The 18,094-nt window shown below is 38.3% G+C and overlaps 1 protein-coding gene across 4 annotated transcripts in view; it reads right to left on the minus strand.

Annotated features, from left to right (window-relative positions):
* specc1 (sperm antigen with calponin homology and coiled-coil domains 1) overlaps positions 1–18,094 on the minus strand; it is a 118,311-nt gene that overhangs the window by 94,070 nt on the left and 6,147 nt on the right. For 2 of the 4 annotated variants that reach the window (XM_088088301.1, XM_088088298.1), the window contains exons 2-3: positions 15,803–15,914; positions 886–1,064 (exon numbers count right to left, since the gene is read on the minus strand). In XM_088088301.1, the coding sequence (XP_087944427.1) occupies positions 886–1,041 (156 nt within the window). In that variant the 5' untranslated portion in view covers positions 1,042–1,064; positions 15,803–15,914. Of the gene's footprint in view, positions 1–885; positions 1,065–7,972; positions 8,068–15,802; positions 15,915–18,094 lie in introns of all 4 variants that reach the window. The other 2 variants (XM_088088300.1, XM_088088299.1) reach the window with 2 other exon arrangements.

An 18,094-nucleotide genomic window follows, 5' to 3' on the forward strand; every position in this document is an offset into this window, starting at 1 on the left:
TTTTATGTGCATTCATTCAATCATTCATGTTTGGTTCATTTGTTGATATCTAAAACTTACCAGAGGTCAGTATTTCATTTTCATTTGAACCTGCGCATTTAATCCATTAGACCCTGGACTGATATTAGGTTTGTTGTGCTGCGTTCGGACGCCTTTTAGAAACATTTAAACCTCTGGAATCTGTGGAAATCTGAATTATTTCAAATGAAAATGTGGGGAAACAGTAACAAGCAACTTGGCAATAAATGCCCAGTGAATTGCCAAAAGAAAAATAAATAAATAAATAAATGAATAAAAGATGACCTGAAAATAACTTGAAAATTAGCTGTGGGGAAATTATGAATATTATGGAAAAAAACAGGAAAAATGGATTTATAACTCTTATATGTTTAAAATTATTTTGTTTACTTTTAGCAGTTTTTAAAGGTCATTTTCTTGTTTATTTCTTTTAACTTTTCTTTTTTTTAATTCTTCCAACTTTTTAATAATTTCTTGCTAGTTTTTGGGACATTTCTTGTCAAGCTGATCACTGTCTTCCTCCTATGTTTTTGAAAGAAATCAAGCCGATTAGCTGAGGTTTCAAAGGGTTAAAGCAGCCGAGTCAGTGTCTCTGCAAAGAGTGACTTCAATGTGTCACTATCATTTATTCATAGATGAAAATACGACAAAAACAATCCATAATTGTCGTTTTTGCAAGCTGCTAAAGCTCCTGATGATGCACCTGCCAGTTTTGCATTATTACTTTGTGGCGACAGATTTTTTTCTCACAAAAATCACCAGACAGACTTCGTCATGATGAGTCTAATGATGTTAAAATAATACTCTGAATTTAATCTGTTCCACCACTCGTGAAGGTTTCACCACGTTGGTGTGTTTGTGTCTCACCCTGCTGAGGCGCTGCTCTGACGCCAACGTGTTGGAGGATCTGGAGGTCTTCATGGCTGAGGAGGAGGAGGTGTTGGAGGACGAGGGGGCTAAGGAGACCTGCTTCTGGAGACCCGGCTTGGGCAGCCCCACCTTGGTGGCGCCCGATTTCATCATGGCTGCGCGTCAGCTAACTACACCTGAGAAAAGTCCAGAGAGGAGAGGAAAGTGTTGAAAAATAAACCTCTGAATGGTTAACCTCAGAAAAAAGCATTAATGCGCCTGTGTATGATTCACTGCAGTTAACCCTTTGAAACCTGGAGACTCTAACACATTAGCACTGCCTACTAGCAGTGTTTTGTGGCTGATCCAAAATAATCAGGCCGAGAGTTACCTCTGGGGGCAGCTCGGGTTATGCAGTAGCAACATCACTGAAGTACTTCCTGCTGGAGGGAGGAGAGAGGAAAATCTCTTACCTATCGGTTTGTTCAAAACAGATCTAGTGGGAGGTATACAGCCAAATTTCTTTGTAAGGAATTAAAAAAAAAAACAGCACAATAATGGTTTCCTTTTCCCAGCTCCAACAGGATGTGGTCACGGGCTGTTAAAGGTGTGCATTTGTTGTCCAGAAGGAAATGTGCTCATCTGGAGCAGCTGGAGGAAATGGAGGGAGTGCACTTAACCAGAGAGAGAGTCCTGGTAAAGAGCTCTGCAGCTCCCTGCTGAGCAGCTGACTCATTATTGATCAGAGTCTGCAACCTGATCTCCGACCTTTGGGACACTCAGTGCTGCTAATGGGGAGAGACTCCAGTCTAGAGACACTCAACCTGCTCTGCTTGGGGGCCAAAATGACAGGAGGCCAGGGGCCAGTTGAAGCAGCCCCATATATGTTTCTCGAAGTTTAGGATGTTTCTAAGATTTCAGGATATTTAAGGACATTTCTAGGATTTTAAGAAATCTCTAACATTTAAAGACATCTCCAGAATGTTAAGACATTTCTAGGATTTAAAGGATTTTTGGACATTTCTAGGATTTTGGGATGTTTCTAGGATTTAAGGACATTTCTAGGATTTTAGGACAATTGTGGGATTTTGGGATATTTCTAGGATGTTAGGGCATTTCTAGAATTTAAGGACATTTTTAGGATTTTAGTACATTTGTAGGATTTTAGTACATTTGTAGGACTTTATAACATTTCTGGGATTTTCATGCGTTTCTAGGATTTTGCAAAGTTTCTAGGATTTTTCTTAAAATTCAAGACATTTCTAGGATTTTAGGACATTTCTCAGACTTTAGGATGTTTATAAGATTTTAGAACATATCCCAGATTTTGAGTCATTTCTCTAGGACATTAGGGTCTTAGCTAGGACCTCTGTCAGGGGTGCGGGTGATCCTCCACTGGCACATTTTTTTTTTATAATCAAGCTCTATTTTGATGCTGTTTCATGCACTCTGGCATCTTATGTGTACTAAAAGTATAAAAACAATTCCTAGTGTGAATCACTTTATTTTTTATTGTGAAAATGGTTAGGGGGGCACCTGGCTCCTTATTTGGGGCCAGATTTAGCCCACAAGCTGTAAGTTGAGTTTCACTGCATAGTCTCGGCAGAAAGGGAGACAAATTCACTCTGGACAGGGCTGTCTCCGTCTGCTCTAAACTGGTCTATTTATTTCATTTGCTGCAGTGACTGAAACGTTGCAAGCAGAAAAAGTGACACTGCAAGAAAAATCTGCAGTAGTTAGCAGTGCAAGGACTGTGAGGATAGTTTATAGGCGCAGTGTGGGCACTAACCGCTAAAGATAATCACAATTCAGGGGATCCACATCAGTGAAACGTTCCCAGCAGAGGACATCCACTTTGGTAGATTTCACACAGCTTTTTTATTAGAGGATGTTTGTGGGCGCTTGGGGACTTATCTGATTAAAGACACACTGTGTGCACTTTGTTTTTTACCCTTATGAGAGTGTGTGTCTCCCTGCTGGCCCATCATATGATACAGAGACCTCTCTAGGCGAGATCCTGTGACTAACTCCTGCCTGGCCTTGAAGTCTAACACCTCGGCCGGGACGGTTCACCTCCCCGGCTCAGATCAGTTTCCAAGACTACGGCGTCGCTCACTGCCAAGCACACGTTTGACTTTTCAACCTCTGCGTGGGCTAAATGAGGAAGTGAGGCCAAATTGAGGATGTCACCCTTGAGGGTAAATTAATTTCTTTTCCTGAAATTATAGAGAACGAAACAGCAAACAAACATTTTATAGAATAAAACAGCCAACTGTTAAACTATAATTTAATGTTTGGAAACATACGCCTTTAAGGGTAACTATGGTATTTTTAAAATGTTTTCCCATTTTTTTGTCTACATGTCTGATGAGAGCAGCAGTTTATGAAGTTGGTCAAGAGTGAACAAAACAGGCTTTAACCCTTTAACCCATTTAAAAACTGAGCTAATCAGTTTGATTTGAAACAAAAAAACATGAAAAAGAGGTAAACGAGAAAATATTTTGGTAAAATGTGACAAGAAAATAACCTGAAAATTAGTTTTTAAAGAGAGAGAGAGCATTATTAGCAAAATGTCCAAAAAAAACATACTTATGATTATTATGATTTGACATTTAACATTATGTTACAGAATATCCATATTATATACATATATTATTATGTGTATTTTTAGTTTTTTTCAGGTCATTTATATGTTCATTGTTGTTCTTTTACTTTTCTTATCTCGCTATTTTTATTGTAACTTTTTACTCTTTTTGTTGTTAATTATTGGGTCACTTCTGGAGAAGTCTCTCATTGTTTTCTTTCCTTGTTTTTATTTTTCAGCAAATTCGCTAAGATTTCAAAGGATTAATGTAACCATTTGGCTCGTGTTTGCACCTCCAATGTCCATCCACTTTAAATTCTTGTTATGGCCGCTGACAGACTCAGATAGTTAGTGATTGAATCCTCGTGGTTAAAGGCGCCACAGTCTCTGTTTAACCGCCAACATCCAACTTAATGGCTGTGAATGGTTATATTTGCAGCCTGTTTCGCAGCTGCAGCCCCGTCGCTCAATACTGGACTTATTTCAAAAATGTTGTTCCCATTGGTCACTAAGACACAAAAACATGTTTCCTAAAAGTCGATGAGTTGAATCATTGTCTGGAGGTTAATTTATGAGACAAGCTGTTATAGAAGTGGCTGGTGTAATAATGTCACATAAGAAGTCTAAAATATGGCAGCATTTTGAACTTTTGAGGGAAAGAAGTCAAATTAAATGCAAGTTACGTAAGCAAGAATTTGCATTTTATTCGACAACATCAAACACAGGAAACCACCTAAAACCCATAAGTGCATAGGCGCTGTGATGGCAGCCATTCTGTAATTATTTTGGCAGATTAAAGAAACCATTAGGCTATAAATCAATTGACAAGGCTGCAATTTATGTTACATATATCTCTCCTAGATGTTTGGATGTCACAGCAAAAAAAAAAAGCTTACATGATGATGACTGCCCATTATATTACTGATGACAGGCAACAGGAGTCACTGGATTCAGAAACAAAAGAAATGGGAGAGTCACACTAAAGCAAAAGCCTGTACAGTTTCAGTCTAATGTACTTCATGTTCACCTTCTCAGGACCACTGCAGGACTCAGTTCTGCAGATATGACCTCTCCACATTCCTCTGCAGAGATATGATCCTCAGGAGCCAGAAATGTGTCCCACTTACTTTATAATGGCCTAGTTAGGAACCCAAATGTCTTTGAGAGACAGGCTGCGGGTCGTACATTAAACTTGAAGAGCCAAGAGTTAAGAAACAGAGCGTGAGCGGGCCATCTTCATGTAAAAGATGACTTACATGGTCCAACTAAACAAAACATGTATGATGATGGCATTGTGGCTGAAACAAGGCTGGCAAAATGCTAAATATGGAATTTGCTTTAGAAATAAAATTGAAAACCAAATATAATTTGTACCCAGCACAGTCATAAGTAATGGGTTGTCCTCTGCCGTAATTATATTGCTTTCAAAACAGGAAGATGAATGTAAAGGCTGAATTTGGCACAGAGTGTTGGAGGAGTTTCTCCAGTTGTTTCTGGCAGTTACTGCCGGACTGGACTGCGGAGAGGAGATAAGGAGAAAGCTCTGGAGTCTAGACCAACTGCTATCAGTTTGGTCCCGAATTAAACTATCTGTTAGACGTCACCTGATCTGATACGAATCTGAGGGAAAAGATAATGTGCTTTTATCACACGAGCTGAATCAACACTAATAGATAATGAACAGCTCACTAAATCAGATCAAATCAAGAAATACAACAGGTCAACAAATTTGAAATGTCCTCCTATTGTGTTTTCCGAGCTCAGTTTCCCATATTTTGCCAATTCCTTTAGCAGAAGTAAATGTATCTCATTCATTAAGGAAAGATGACATTTTTGTCCCGGCATCATGACAAAAACCCGGCATTTTAAAAAATTTAAAATTCTGAAAATTAATGATTAATGTTTATGATTAGGACTGATGTTGGTTAAACTAAAATCAAACTCAATAAAAGTAGAAAATCATATTAATGTATAATATTTTTTATAACCTTATTTTGATAAGCGCAGTATTTGATACTGCACAAAAAAAAAAAATGTACAAAAATCAATATTGCTGCTAATCATTGACATATCCCAGGTGTGATAATAAAAAAAACCTACCTTGCATGTAGTATATTGAAAATAATTCATGTTTTGTTTTTTTTTCCATCTAAAATCATATTGGCTTCATTTCAAAAACCTGACAATTAAAGGGTTAAAATTCTAAAAATTAATGAATATTTGATATTCATGATTAGGACTGATGTTGGTCAAAAAACAGACAGTAGAAAATAATATTAATGTATTATATCGTTAAGCTTGATTTTGAAAAGTGTATTTCGTGCACAGAGTGATACGAATGTATTTAATATTAAAGCGGGCTCTATGAGTTAAATTTGTCTTTTAAATCAATTTACCTCTAAGAGTACATGCAAATATAGATCCAGCATTTAGAAAAAGTGAAAAAGATCCACATGTGAAGTATTATTTTAAGGTGCCACCTGCAGCAGAACTGCTGTTAAACATAAATAGGACAGATGTTGAGACAAGACCAATAATTACTCAGTACAAACCCACGGCGATGTAACAGTTAGAGAGGAAATTCCTTCTTGCATGTACACATTTGTCGCACGAATATGTAACTTGGCTGACTTAGCTCGCCACAACCGCAGATAACGGAGGGAAATCCAAAGCTAACCGGACCTGACCACTCTCTGACATTAAATGCAGGTTGCCCTGCTGTAGTACAGGCCGTGCAATGTGAGCTAGACTTTAATTATTCAGTGTGTGTGTTTGTGCAGACAGGAGTGAAACGCTTCCTCAAATCACTAGGAACTGTTACAATGCAAACATCCTGTCACTGCCGTCAACACGGCAGATTAAAATAATCAGTGATCACAGGGGGAACCTGCAGTCCTGCAAACAAGTGGCTGCAAAACCTGCTTCCTTTCTGAGGTGGCACAAGGTTGATTTTGTTTTTTTAAATCTTACTAACTCGCCAACGTGCCTCTCTTTATTGTTTCTAGCTGGTGGAAGTGGAAGTAGTGGAAGTTAATTTTTGTATTAACCAGGCATAGATATATGATTACATCAAACCTGTAGATTATCCTTTGTTCAGAGAGACTATAATGCAGGGCTGCTGTTTTATCTGTTTTTGGTTCTTCGTCCAGTTAAATAAAGTGAGGTTTTTATTGAGCCTGACCGATATTATCTGTACGCAGATTTTATCAGCCGATATTGGCCCACACAGATATATCTGTATCAGCTTATATGTTGTTTGATTTGCATGATATGAACAGTTTAATTTCAACAGAACATGTAACAGAAAAAGATGTATGTAATGTAGAATTATCAATTTCCCAATAAAGTTCACTGTTTCATGGCACTGATGTCATTTTTGACAATAAAGTTCATTGTTAATTTGTAAAATATCCTGCCTCAATTACATATCTTTGTCACAAGTATTTGATTAGAATTTTTTTTCGCCACAATATCGTTATTAGCATTGGCCCCAAAAATCCAGCATCAGTCAGGAAGTTAGCAGCTTTTATTCTAAGAGTCTCTTTTTGTCATATTTGTTTCCTTGTGTTGAATAGCACCCACATGTCTTTTTCCCTTGTAGCTAGCGGTATACTCGAGGTATCAGAGTATAAATTGTCACAGTGTTTTTATAAACCACCTGCGTTTCATTTTTCCCTCCTACTACGGCTCTCTGTCTCTCACAGACACACACACAAAGTAAGGCTTTTGCAGAGCTCCAGACCGTAACTCTTAAGTCAGATTTTGTGACCATGGAGCACTACTGCGGTTTGCGATAATGTTTTAAAGCCATATCGCCTAGCCGTAATTGCAATACACAACAAATCATAACCGAACAAGGTTTCTTACTTTATTTCTTTCTTTCTTTTCAATCACACCATGACAAATGTCTGCTTCATCATAAATTCATGCAGATCTACAACAGGCCACAAAGAGCTAAAGCACATTGAAAAAAAAAGGATATAGGTTAAAAGGATATAGGTTAAAGGTCACTGCATCATCACATCCTCTTGTGTTCTTCCCTGCCTGCCTCATCAGTTGGCTTTTAAAAGGCATACATAAGCTTTAATACAACATACTGTAAGCACAACATAATTCTAAAAACAGCAAACCTCTGGTGAGCCACAGTTGTAAAATCCTGCGCAGAGCATTTCACAGGTTGCAAAGTTTAGCCCTGGCCACATTTCCCTTTCTGCATTTTATTTCCAGTGGGCGACAGAAATGTGAGAAACCTGGCAGAAATATCAGCAGCAGATGTTCTTAGTCACTTTCTTCCTAACTCAATATTTAAACTTGACTTCAGTTTTTCCTATTTCAAACTTTCCTATTCCCATCACAACTTGAACTCAAAACAAACTCTGAAGCTGCGAAGCAATGACTGAAGATAAACAAAATATTCGAGAGCATAACTGAGTATTGAGAAAAAAGGTGGTGACAGATTGGTGTCGGAAAAAAATGCTTTAATTTTTTTTTTTAAAAAAAAGAGTGGTGCATTTCACTCACGTGTTTGTTACTGGACGCTGTCCTAGAGCCTGCCCTCTGCCTGAGTGCCCTGAAGATCAAAATATCCGTCCTTCCCTGAGCTCTACAGAGCGACTCTGAGGATAAAAATGAAAGGGTCAGGAGCGGCGGCCGTCTGCATCAACACAGCAGCCAGGATGAGGAAGTACTGCACGCTGCCAACCGCTGTGCTGTGCTGTACGAGCCGCTGCCTTTTACTCTCTTTCATGCAGGAAGAGACGACCAGAGTCTCAGCCACGGGCATGTTTTTCTCCTCTCACAGTTTTCCACACTTTTTCTTACTCGTGAAGAATGCAGCACAAGAGGGAGAATGAACCGGGAGGAGGAGGAACATACAGGGTTCCCACACATTTCTTAGACAAAATTTCAATGACTTTTCAAGGACCCATAAAAAAATGTTTTCTTCTTGTGCTACTTATATTTTTCAGTATTATCAGAACTCTCCTCAAATTCAATAAAATTCAATAAAATCTCCTCAATTTAACAGAGGGTATGCAGAAAAAATAAAGAAATGTTTGATGGTAAACAAAACATCACGTATCGCCATATATTTAAGCACATTTGTGTCTCTTTGGGAGTTGTTTTGCATCTCTTTTGGGGTTCTTATTGCATCTCTTTGGATTTGTTTTGCATCTCTCTGGTCATTTTGCGTCTCTTTTTGGCCGTTTTGCATCTCTTTATCACTTTTCATCTCTTTGGGGGTCTTAATGCTTCACTTTTGGGGTCATTTTGCATCTGGATTTTCTTTGGGGTTTTTTTGCATCTCTATGTGGTCGTTTTGCATCTCTTCCAGGTCTTTTTTCAAATCTTTGTGGTCATTTGCGTCTCTTTGTGATTGTTTTTCATTTGTTTATGATTATTTACATCTCCTTGGGGTTGTTTTGCATCTCTGGAGTCATTTTGTATCTCTTTTTGGTTGTTTTGCATCTCTTTGTGGGTCTTACTACATCATTTCAGGGGTTATTTTTGCATCTCTTTGTGGTCATCTCTTTATTGTTATCTCTTTATTGTCATTTTGCATCTCTTTGGGGGTCTCATGTCATTTTGGGGATCATTTCGCATCTCTTTGGATTTGTTTTGTGTCTCTTTGTGGTCATTTTGCATTTCTTCTGGGCTGTTCTTAGTGTCTTTGGGGTTTTACATGAACGAAAATTTCATTATGCACAGCAAGAATCAATGACTTTTCCAAAACCTTCAATGATTTTTACTAATTGCAAGACTTTTCCAGGCCTGAAAAATGTTACTGTAAAATTCCATGACTTTTCCAGGTATTCCATGACTGTAGGAACCCTAAACATATGACTTTGAGACTACTGGGCCATGCACTGTCTGAATAAAGGTAATGGTTTTTATTACGATCACACAGCCTAAACAGCTGCTGTTAGAAACACAGGTGTCTGCACTTTGTTCTCAGGGCAGCAGCCTGCAGTTTGATTGTGTGTGTTTGTGGTTTGTGGGTGAGACACAACTGGTCCATTGTATTAAAAACCACAGCCGTATAATACAAGAACTTGTGCTGCTTTAGTGAAATTTTTGTGCGCCATGTCCAACTCAAGTCTGAAAAATAAAGATAAATTTATGACACTGTCATGAATGCCTGTATTTCCAAAGTGGTCTGTAGGCTGTTTGGGGCATAAACAGCAGCTCAACACTGACAAAGCTGATCTTTGTCTGAAAAACACTTTCTAATGTGAGGGTGGATCATTTGTGGAGGGGTCTGCATTTTATGCTCTACCATTCTGGTCTAATTTGGATCCCACAGCGTGCGGCATGCCAAGGCCGTAGAGCGTGTGGGTAGAAAGCGTACTGCGCTCTGGTCCGGGTTGAAACAGGCTTCAGTTTGTGGCAAAGTGGTTAACTGAGGAACTTGGTCCGACCACACCCCTGCACCACCACAAAAACAGCTTTCTGCAGAGGGTTGAGAAACAGTTCAGGAGGATTTTTTAAGGCACCAAATGCTGTTTCACACCCTGCTGCTGATACTGATTTTGGATGTGATTCGATACTTTCGAATACACTGATGCTGTAATGCTGCCACAGGCGGACACCTTATTGCAGCCTTACTAAATATTATCAAAACATTGTGACTTTTTCAGATTGTGTCCATTGTGAATCACATTAAGATCACAGAAAATTCTTGTTGCCAATGTAAAGATCATCACTGTAGAAATGATGCATCATGACTCGGGCTGGGAGCTAATATGGCTGGAAAAGTTATCACGATTTACAATCAGTCGATATCTATAATTATCTACCAAAAAAAAGTCAAATCATTATTTAACTTTACAGGCTGATTTTTGTGCCTAAGTGAAAGTTGTAGAAATCATATGTTTAACTGTTGTTAAACTGTTATTTATTGTATAATTAAACTTATGTTAAAAAGTGACTGTAATGAAACACAACTTTTCCACAGGGATCAATGAAGTGTTTCTGATTCTTATTCTGAAAGAGCACAGCATCTCCCGGATACGCAAAACAGTACTTAAAAGATACTAATAAAAGATAATTAAAAAATAATAATAACAAACAAATACTGCTATTACTACTACTACTACTACTACTACTACTACTACTATTATTATTATTATTATTGTTATTGTTATTAATAATAATAATAATAATAATATTAATAAAAGGCACATCAGATAAATAAAAATAATAATAACGGCACTTTGGAGAGCTCAAAGCCCCTACATACGTGCGTGCAGCTTTTTGCTTCTTTTGTACAATTAGTGTACTGATTTTCAGCATTTTCAGCTTCCTTTATCTTAACCATTTGCACATACAGGGGATTATGCCCCATACTGTTCTTGCTGCTGTAGGAGCCACCAGTGCAGCACAACACTTCAAGATCCAAAAAGTCCCAAACTTGGAGGAAAAGCAAAAAAAACAATTCAATTTATGAGAGACCAGTGCTACCAGTATGCTATATCTCATAAAAAAAGACATTTCCAAGAATTTCCAACTGATATAAGTTTCCATACTGGCAACATCCTTTGCATCAATTAAAACTGAACACTTACAGAAAGGGTGAGTGAGGTAACAGGAAACAGCACACTGCCGGAGTATGAAACAGGCCAAACATCAATAAACAATGATGAAACATAAAGAAATGTGGCAGGAGGTGGCAGCAGGCGCACTGAAGCTCCTATAAGCGCCGCCTGCTTCTTATTCTCTTCCTTTTTCCTCCCTCAGTCCGTCCACAGGAAAGAGTCCTGAGTCAGACTCTCCATAGACACAACAGACGCACGGGATGCGACAACAACTGTGCAATGACGATGAGTGTATGGCTTAAAATAACCTTCTGCTTTTTCCTTCAAAACTGAAAGCAGAACCTATTTTCATGATACCATCCAAAACAGTACATAAAATACGCCTGAACTGTATTATCCTGAATTAGTGTCAAGCTGAATTTTTGTTCAGAACATTTATATTTTGGCTCCAGTTTATATAACTTGTTCTTGATGTGGAATTGCTGGTCTTTGCTGTATACTTGCTCCCACAAACAAACATACAATTAAATATGAACTCATCTTTTTATTTAAAGCTTCATGCATTCAAGCTGTGACATAACGCCCTCTGGCTGTGACTGGGCTCTTCTTCAAGGTGTCAAAACTATTGGTCAAAAATAAAAGATTCAACAAAGTCACTTATTGTTACGTCAAATTCACTCAGCTGCATAAAAATAAGTTTTAACTGTCGTTGTTGTTTCATTTGAAAATGAAAGTGCACCCAGCATGCAATACTGGATATCTTCAGAGAGAGGTTTAATAGTTACCTTTCATTTAAAAATTTTAACATGATGAAGCGTCGGATAAAAAACTGGACAAACTCCATGTCACATTAGTTTCCAACAGGATATTGGGATCTATAATATAGTTTGTTTCACTAAAAATTGGCCTCCTGTTCCTGTGCGCCCTGCGCCACAAGGGGAATATAAACTCTAGGTTACTGTTATGCACCATTCAGGGGCAGCTGGATTGTATTGTGTATTATAAAGCTGCAAAAAATTAGTTGTTTTACAATAAACAGAAATAGAATCGTCAACTATTCAGGTAATCAATGTAATTTTTCATGCAAAAATGGCAGAAAAAGCTGTTTTCAGCCCCTAAAAAACAGAGGTTTCCTGCTTTTGTGTTTTATATTATATCAAGTTACATAATCTTACAGACATCATCTTGGATTTTGAGAAACTGTTAATTTATGGACCAATTAATTGAGAAAATAATCATTAGTTGCAGCCCTACTTTACTGTATAATCAAGAAACACATTTCACTTTAATAACAATCTTATCTGAGACAATAATGTGTGCATGTGAGTGCAGCTTACATGCATTAATGCTTTAATTGAGCCTGACCACGTCAGCAGCTCTGCAGCATCTGTACAGCACCTGGCTCTAAGGAAGCGATGTATGTGCAAAGTCATTATCTCAGCTAAAAGTGAAACAGGAAGAGTGTGGGATTAGTCTGTGTCCCATGCTGTGAGACGGTCTCTGCTCTCCCTCTGGGTTTCCCCCTCAAGTCTGAAGGGATCTGAAACTAGTACGCAACGGGATGCAAACCTCCTTCCCAGAAGAAACATCGGGGAAGTTGCAGCCTGATTTCACACAAAACAAAGCAGCAAAATGTGTGACATTTTGTGCAGTTTGTGCGAGCTGAATGTGAGCAACACCAAGATGCCAAAACACACCCGAACGCCTACAGCTGTACAAATATTAACCAACTTTAAATGGTTCAAATTGCACTCCTGGGAACAGACAACCTTGAATCCAGAGTTGGGAAGCTATAGTTCATGCACATATTGTGTTTGAGGCTATTGACTATTGAGTCAGCTGCCTTTGTGTGGACACTTTGATGTGCTAGAAAGAGAAAAACAAGAGCTCTATGCATCCGTCTAGTGTCAAGCAATAATTCCTCAACCAAAACATAGAAAAACTGCTTTTCAGCATCTGAATATGAAATAGGCAGAGAGCTGCTGCTTAAATCAGCATCTTTAAGTTCAGGAGGAGATGAGAAGAAAGCAGAGCTTGTAAGGAAAAGTGCTGAGTTGAATATTTTGTTTGATCTGGACAAAGATCAATAGGTTGCTTGTCTGGCCTTAGGGCCTTTACAGCAGGGGGTCTCAAACTTTAAAATAATACATACTTACTGTGAAATCCTGGATCATTAATTGCGACAGTTCATGTCCGAGTGCAGAGGCCGAGAAGTTCAATTCCCCATTTAAATGTGATACAATATTCACAAAACTCTGACCTGATATTTTGATCTGCTTGTGTCATCATTTTCTTCAAATCATGTACTTAAACTTTTAAAACTTTGAGTCTTAATAACTAACTTTTTTTTTTTTTTTTTTTACAAATTTACTAATGTTTGGTTTCTAAAACTTATAATTTCACATACTAATCTATGTAGTATAACTTAGCACAACAACTAAAATTAGATGAACACCAACTCCAAAAAAGCAATTTTAAGATTACAGTTATAATAATAAGTAATAGAGAGATGCAACTGATTATTTTCATTATCAATGAATTTGCCAATTCTTTTAATCAATTAGGGCCTGTGTCCACAGAGCGCCAGTGTCTTTTGACAGTGTGATCTATATGGTTGTCTACAGAAAAAAAGCACACGTCCATTTTGTTTTTTGAAGATTGCTTCAGCTTTTTTGTTTGGCTGCTCTGAGCCCTTGTTGCTCTTATCTCACTCTCTCTCTCTCTCTCTGCACTGCAATAGATTTTATCTTATATAAAACTGTTAGTCCATCTCACTTCACATATTTAAACTGCAGAAAAACACGGACCGAAAAAGCAACTGATTTTAATCGTAAGTTAAATTTAAAGTTACAATATTAACAAATTATATAATTAAAAAAATTATACTTGGCATCTGTGTATCATTACAAGATTGCCATGCGAAGATATCACGATATCATGCTGCATCGATTTTCCCCTCCATCCTTACTTAAAAGAAATAATGATTAGGCCTTTTTGGTGTGATAATTACCAATATCGACTGACATTTTTATAGTGAAGACATTTTTAGCTGTATCACCCAGCCCCACCCATGCATAGCACGTCACCACTTTTCTGCCAAAAAAAACACAAAAACACTATGACACAGGCCTTTTAGTCCTGATCTCTCCTGCACAGTGTCCACAACTCAGCAAAATAAGAAAAAAGATAAAGTCCAGTCAGAGTCTCTGCAGGTACGACCACAACACACTCATAAATCCATGAAAAAGATTACTTTTGTATGAGTTTATACACGTTTTTCAGGATAACACTTCATAGTATACCTTTAATGAAATGAACACAAACTAAGTAAAAAAAAAACCTTCATAAAAAGTGGATATGAGCATTCACATCCTGATCTTTGTCCCGAGCCAACAAGGACTAACTGATGTATTGAACTGTGCCACCTGGCAGCAGTAATGGCATCCATTATCTCCCAGGAAACTGCTCTGTCCTGGATTCACCAGAATAAAGTAGCAGGCACTGATATAGATACAGTCTTCTTGCATATTTCATCTACTTCATCCTCTGTTTCATCTTTCTCAGAGCCGGGCTCCCTCGAGGGCCCGACTTCCTGCTCTGACGGTGTCAAAGTTCTTGTCTGTTAAACAGTCAGTCAGAGCCACATCGCAGAAGCTGCCTTCCTGTCTGCCTGGCTGGCTGCATGTACAGCGAGTGGGCGGATTCCATAGAAACTCCACCATAGCATGCATGAGAACGGCGAGGGGATAAAAAGACCACCACTTAACGGAGCTCAGTGGTTTTTCACAATGCAACATCACGGTTTGTGTGCACTGAGGAGAGTTACTGTCTGATCTAAAAGGATCAATCAACGCTCTGCGTCCTTTGAGTTTGCAGCAGTGCACACACTTGTGGCATGAGAGCTATTTGATGAGCTCTTTGGGTGTGTTCATGCAGCCTGAACGATGACAAGAGACTACAAAGAGATAACAGTAGGTCAGACCTCTTTCAGGTGGTAAGCACACATTTTAAAGACACTCCCCAAACACGTGTACACGTCACACGTGTAAACTCGCTTGTCCTGTTTACCTGAATGAGATAACTCAATATCAAATCATCTGTCTTATTCTTCACTTGCTCATCACGCTTCTGCAAGACATTGATTTCTCTAAGGCTAAAGTGGAGACGAAAGAAGCAATGATTATGTATGTCGACTCATCATACAATTAGGGCTGGGCAATATGGCTTTAAAATAATATTGCAATAATTTAAGGCCATATCGCAATACAGGATATATCTCAATACTGTTAAATGTCATATAAACTAATGTTAACTTCTGAAATACAAATTTATTGAATGAACTGCAGTGACAAAAAGGTAAACAAAGTATCTACTTTCATATCATTAAATTGAATACATTACTGTTATAATAAAATTCAATAAAATATGGTTATAACGAAGATAAAGTACTTTTATGAGGAAATTTATAAAAGCGACTTTTATACTCGATGTTCCCAATACAGTTATTTTGTATATCGCATGAAGAACAAGCCAGGATAAAGTCACTGTTGCTGAAGTTAGTGTCCATTATTTCAAAAATTAAAAGCCCTCTAGTTTAAAAAAGGCATTTCTGTTACTCCCACACCGTGCTCCTAAATTATTTTTCCAGTTCACAAATTTTTAGGCACAATTGCCAGTAAACTGCTCGCACTGTAGAGCGCAGAGTAATTCAATTTATCGCACTTATTCCTGCAACAATATATCATCTAACAAAATTGGTTATTGTGACAGGCCAAAGAAGCCAGATTTTTATAATAAAAAGGCTGTATCTCTGCTTTACCTCAGACGTGGCCCAGATGACCCATTTACAGCAACACGAGCATTCCTTGGAGCCAGTGAGTTAGACGGTGATGCTTGTCAAGTATGCAGTCTGTTTCCTGGACGTTCTTGGACTAGAAAGAAAAAAAAAGAGCCAGAGGAAAAAGATGCTTGGCGAAGCTTCCCTTCACAGCTACACCTCTCAAACAGAAAACACTGCTGCGCCAGTGCAGATGATGCTTTAAAGGAAAAAACTGCGGGGAGGTAGCCTGGCAGTGCTGTGGAGGATGGGAGCCATCTGTGCCTTTGCAAAAGCAAGAGTTAAAATATATTGAAAAAATAACTCTGCAACCTGCTGACAGCATGCTGAGCAGCCTCACAGTCTGTCAGAAAACAGGGGGACTTTTATTTATTCAACGGAGCGAATGCCACGTCATTCCTGCTCCAATCGCTCCATCTCCTCTTATCTCCTCAATTAAAGCCTCCTCCACTGCGGTTAAGGACGTGCCACTCCAACTGTATGCAGACCAGACCTCGCCTCTTGAGGACAGATAACAACTCTTTCTTCTCAGATCAGAATGAGAGCTTTTCCCCTTAATGTGTGTGAAAGAGAGGATTTCTGACCGCATTAGTGTTTTCTTAAAATCCTCACGCTGAAGAGGGTGAGAGCAAATCTTGCTGCAGACAAGAGGGTCAACATTCACAGTTATAAAGGCTTAATAAAAGGTTACACAGAGATAAACAACAGCGCTACGGAAAAATAACACAAAACTACTATTGTATTATATGGAAAAAGTACTTTAGTTACTGTGTGGTCACTGTGTTGTCCCACTGGACCGTTGATGGGTCAATTTCCAGTTTTTCAGATACGGTCCAATGTTCAAGGTTAAACCGGTTAGATTTATGCAAACCAGCAAACCAGTCCTACTGAAATTGCAATAGTAATAAGCAACTGACAGCCTGATTAACATACTATTATGTCTGTACACATACTAACAGTGCCACTAGTGTCAAAGAGGTCATGTATAATTTAGTGCCGAGCCAAGGCGGCCAATGACTGCAACATGTCAGAAATCAAATTTTAGCAGAGATGTTTGTTTACTTTTTGGGGTGATTAGAGGAAGCATGGCAGAGTTAGTCTGTTAAAAAGATGAAAACAGCACCAATGTAACAACATTTTGGATTTGAAGCCAAGTAAAGAGCTGTCCTTACTGGCTGCAGATGCTCTTTTGAGTAGGGATGGGGATCAAAACCCAGTTCCACTGAAGACCCGGTTTTGCTTTTTCAAAACCCGAAAATCCATATCGTTTGAGCTTAGCAATCGCTTTCAAGTCCCGTGGTCGAGTCACATCATTTAAATCCAATCACTGGACCCTATTCATGTACTATACTCAGTCAGCTCCTCTGTCTGGTACCACATCAAAAACCAACCAAGCATAACGGCATATTTACACGTTATCTATTCATGGCTCCCAGTCTGAATTTATCCACAACATCTTGGGCCTCATTTACATTTGATTCTTTAAAATAATCCAAAAGCTAGTTTCAAGAAAACAACTTGCATCTTTAGAAACACATTGACTGTTATTTCCAAATAGATTTACCAGATAATGCAATCCAGGGAAAAATTACTGCAAAGTTGATCCCTTTATGAACAGGACACAGATTGTGCACTCGTCGACCTGCACGGGCTTCCAAAAACTGCTCTGCTCTGACATAGCAAGAAGGAAATTTCCTCAAATATCAGGAGTTTGTTTAGAGATCAAGTCACTACTACCTCAAACTATTTTTCTGAAAATAAGTACAACTGCTTGTCTATACTGCAGATGAAATCTAATGAAATCATTTTTCTACTGTGAAGAGACTGACAGAATATTTGGGACGGGTGCAAATAATTTGGGTTGCCCATCTAACAAAATTCAAAACACAGATCTGTTCTTCCACTTTGATTGATAACAGGTCGTTGCAGGCTAACACTTTGCAGCAAGTAATGGACTTCACCCAGCACGAGCTCTAGGACACATCACACATGCACTTAGACAAAATCAATGCCATATCACATTTTTCAAGAAAATGGACTCTAGAGATCAAGCCTGTGCATATTCTTTAGTCTAGACTTATAGAAAACTAGTCTTAATTTCACTGTAAATCCCTGATCAGACCTTTTTGACAAAAAATGTTAGAGAGAAGAAGTCTACATATTTGGATGTGCAAATTAGGGACTAATTTCCCTAAAGTTTAAACAGAAGCTATAACAAAGACTCTTTGACTGGTCTAAAAGTGAGAAAACACTCAGAAAACAGTCAAAATTGAG

This window comes from Plectropomus leopardus, chromosome 15 (genome assembly GCF_026936395.1).
Source record: "Plectropomus leopardus strain MGB_pleo_1.0 chromosome 15, ASM2693639v1, whole genome shotgun sequence".
NCBI lineage: Eukaryota > Metazoa > Chordata > Actinopteri > Perciformes > Serranidae > Plectropomus > Plectropomus leopardus.